Genomic DNA, 1,676 nt, shown 5'->3' on the forward strand with positions numbered 1-1,676 from the left:
AGAGAACCGAGGGGGCAGCTGCTGAGAAGCGCAGCGTCTGGAGAGACTCAGACTCTCCCGTCCCTCCTCGCAGGAGGCGGCACGAAGCGGCAGGTAACTCTGTGGCCCCCCGACATGCGTTTTAGTGCATGGTGTGAGCGCGTGTTGCTATGGGGTTGGGGGGGGGATGCAATAGGAAGGAAGGGTGGCGGAGGGGAAGAGGACACGAGAGGAAGAGGGAGATCGCCAGAGAGACAGGGAGAGACAGAGATTACAAGAGAGACCGAGATTGCCAGACAGATACTGGGGGACGTTCCCAAAGAGCCAGAGACTGAAAGTTGGTGAGTGGGAACTTGGAGTGAATGTTCTCTCTCTTTTATTGACCCTCTGTGGTTTCGCCTCTGACAGAAGCTAAGGCAAACTCTGCTCCCCCTTCCAGCCAACAGCCCCAAACCTGGATGGAGTGAAAGATGCGGCCTGATGACATTAATCCGAGGACTGGGCTGGTGGTGGCCCTGGTCAGCGTCTTCCTGGTCTTTGGTTTCATGTTCACCGTCTCTGGGATGAAGGGAGAGACGCTGGGCAACATCCCCCTCCTGGCCATCGGGCCAGCCATCTGCCTACCAGGCATCGCGGCCATTGCCTTGGCCAGGAAAACCGAGGGCTGCACCAAATGGCCCGAAAACGAGCTGCTGTGGGTCCGCAAATTGCCCTGCTTCCGGAAACCCAAGGACAAGGAGGTCGTGGAACTGCTGAGGACCCCTTCGGACCTGGAGTCGGGCAAGGGCAGCTCGGATGAGCTGGCTAAGAAGGCCGGCCTCAGAGGGAAGCCGCTGCCCCTGGGGCAGGGTGAGGTGCCCATGGCCAGCTCCATCACCTCCCCCAGCCCCACCCCCACGCCCACGGAGGAGAGGGAATGCCACAGCCTGGTCCCCAGCTGCCGTCCCGAGGAGACATCCAGATACCTGGACGGCTACTGTCCCTCGGGCAGTTCCCTTGCCTACAGTGCCTTGGATGTCAAAGGCTCCGCCTGGGACAGATCGGACTGCCCTGAGCCAGAGGATAGCATCTTCTTTGTGCCCCAGGACAGTGTGATCGTTTGCTCTTATAAGCAGAACAGCCCGTACGACAGATACTGTTGCTACATCAATCAGAGCCAAGGCAGGTGGGATCACGAGACTATAGTCTGATCTTGGCATCCAAGGGTCTGGTGGCTGTATTGGTAGCAACAGGACGCTCAGCTCCCAATGGGAGGAAGTTGCTCGGCTTCAACAATCTACCCTGTCAGGTGTTGACCTGGTATGTGGTGAGCATGCACACCTCTGGTGCCTGATAGTGGTGTACATAGGCATGAGGGGGACACACTTTAGGGGAGGTTGGATGAGGAGTAAGGACACTGGAAGAAGTCCCAATTGCTTCTGCATAATGAGAACAAAGTCCAATGTTTGGTTGAGAGCAAGATAAACTGAGAGTGGGCTGTAGATGCCAGGCCTTAAAGGAGGCCTGGGCTAGCCACAGGGAGCCTGAGGTGCTTTGTATCTGAAGAAACCAAAAGAAACAAATCTAGGGCTTTGTGTTATGAAATTATGTTTGCCTGTTGAAAAGCTTTCCACACTTAATTGGTGAAAAGAGAAAAAAATAGAGTCAGGATAATGATTCTATCATTAAACCTTGGTTAGACAGAATGGTTTCTGGAG

At 55.3% G+C, this 1,676-nt stretch overlaps 1 protein-coding gene across 1 annotated transcript; it reads left to right on the forward strand.

Moving 5' to 3' along the window:
- Nucleotides 1–449: 449 nt before the first annotated feature.
- On the forward strand, nucleotides 450–1,169 carry Tmem215 (transmembrane protein 215). Its single transcript, XM_013026625.1, has one exon. It carries the CDS (start codon nucleotides 450–452, stop codon nucleotides 1,167–1,169), a length of 720 nt encoding a protein of 239 aa, XP_012882079.1.
- Nucleotides 1,170–1,676: the final 507 nt, after the last annotated feature.

Source organism: Dipodomys ordii, unplaced genomic scaffold (genome assembly GCF_000151885.1).
Source record: "Dipodomys ordii isolate 6190 unplaced genomic scaffold, Dord_2.0 Scaffold95, whole genome shotgun sequence".
Taxonomy (NCBI): domain Eukaryota; kingdom Metazoa; phylum Chordata; class Mammalia; order Rodentia; family Heteromyidae; genus Dipodomys; species Dipodomys ordii.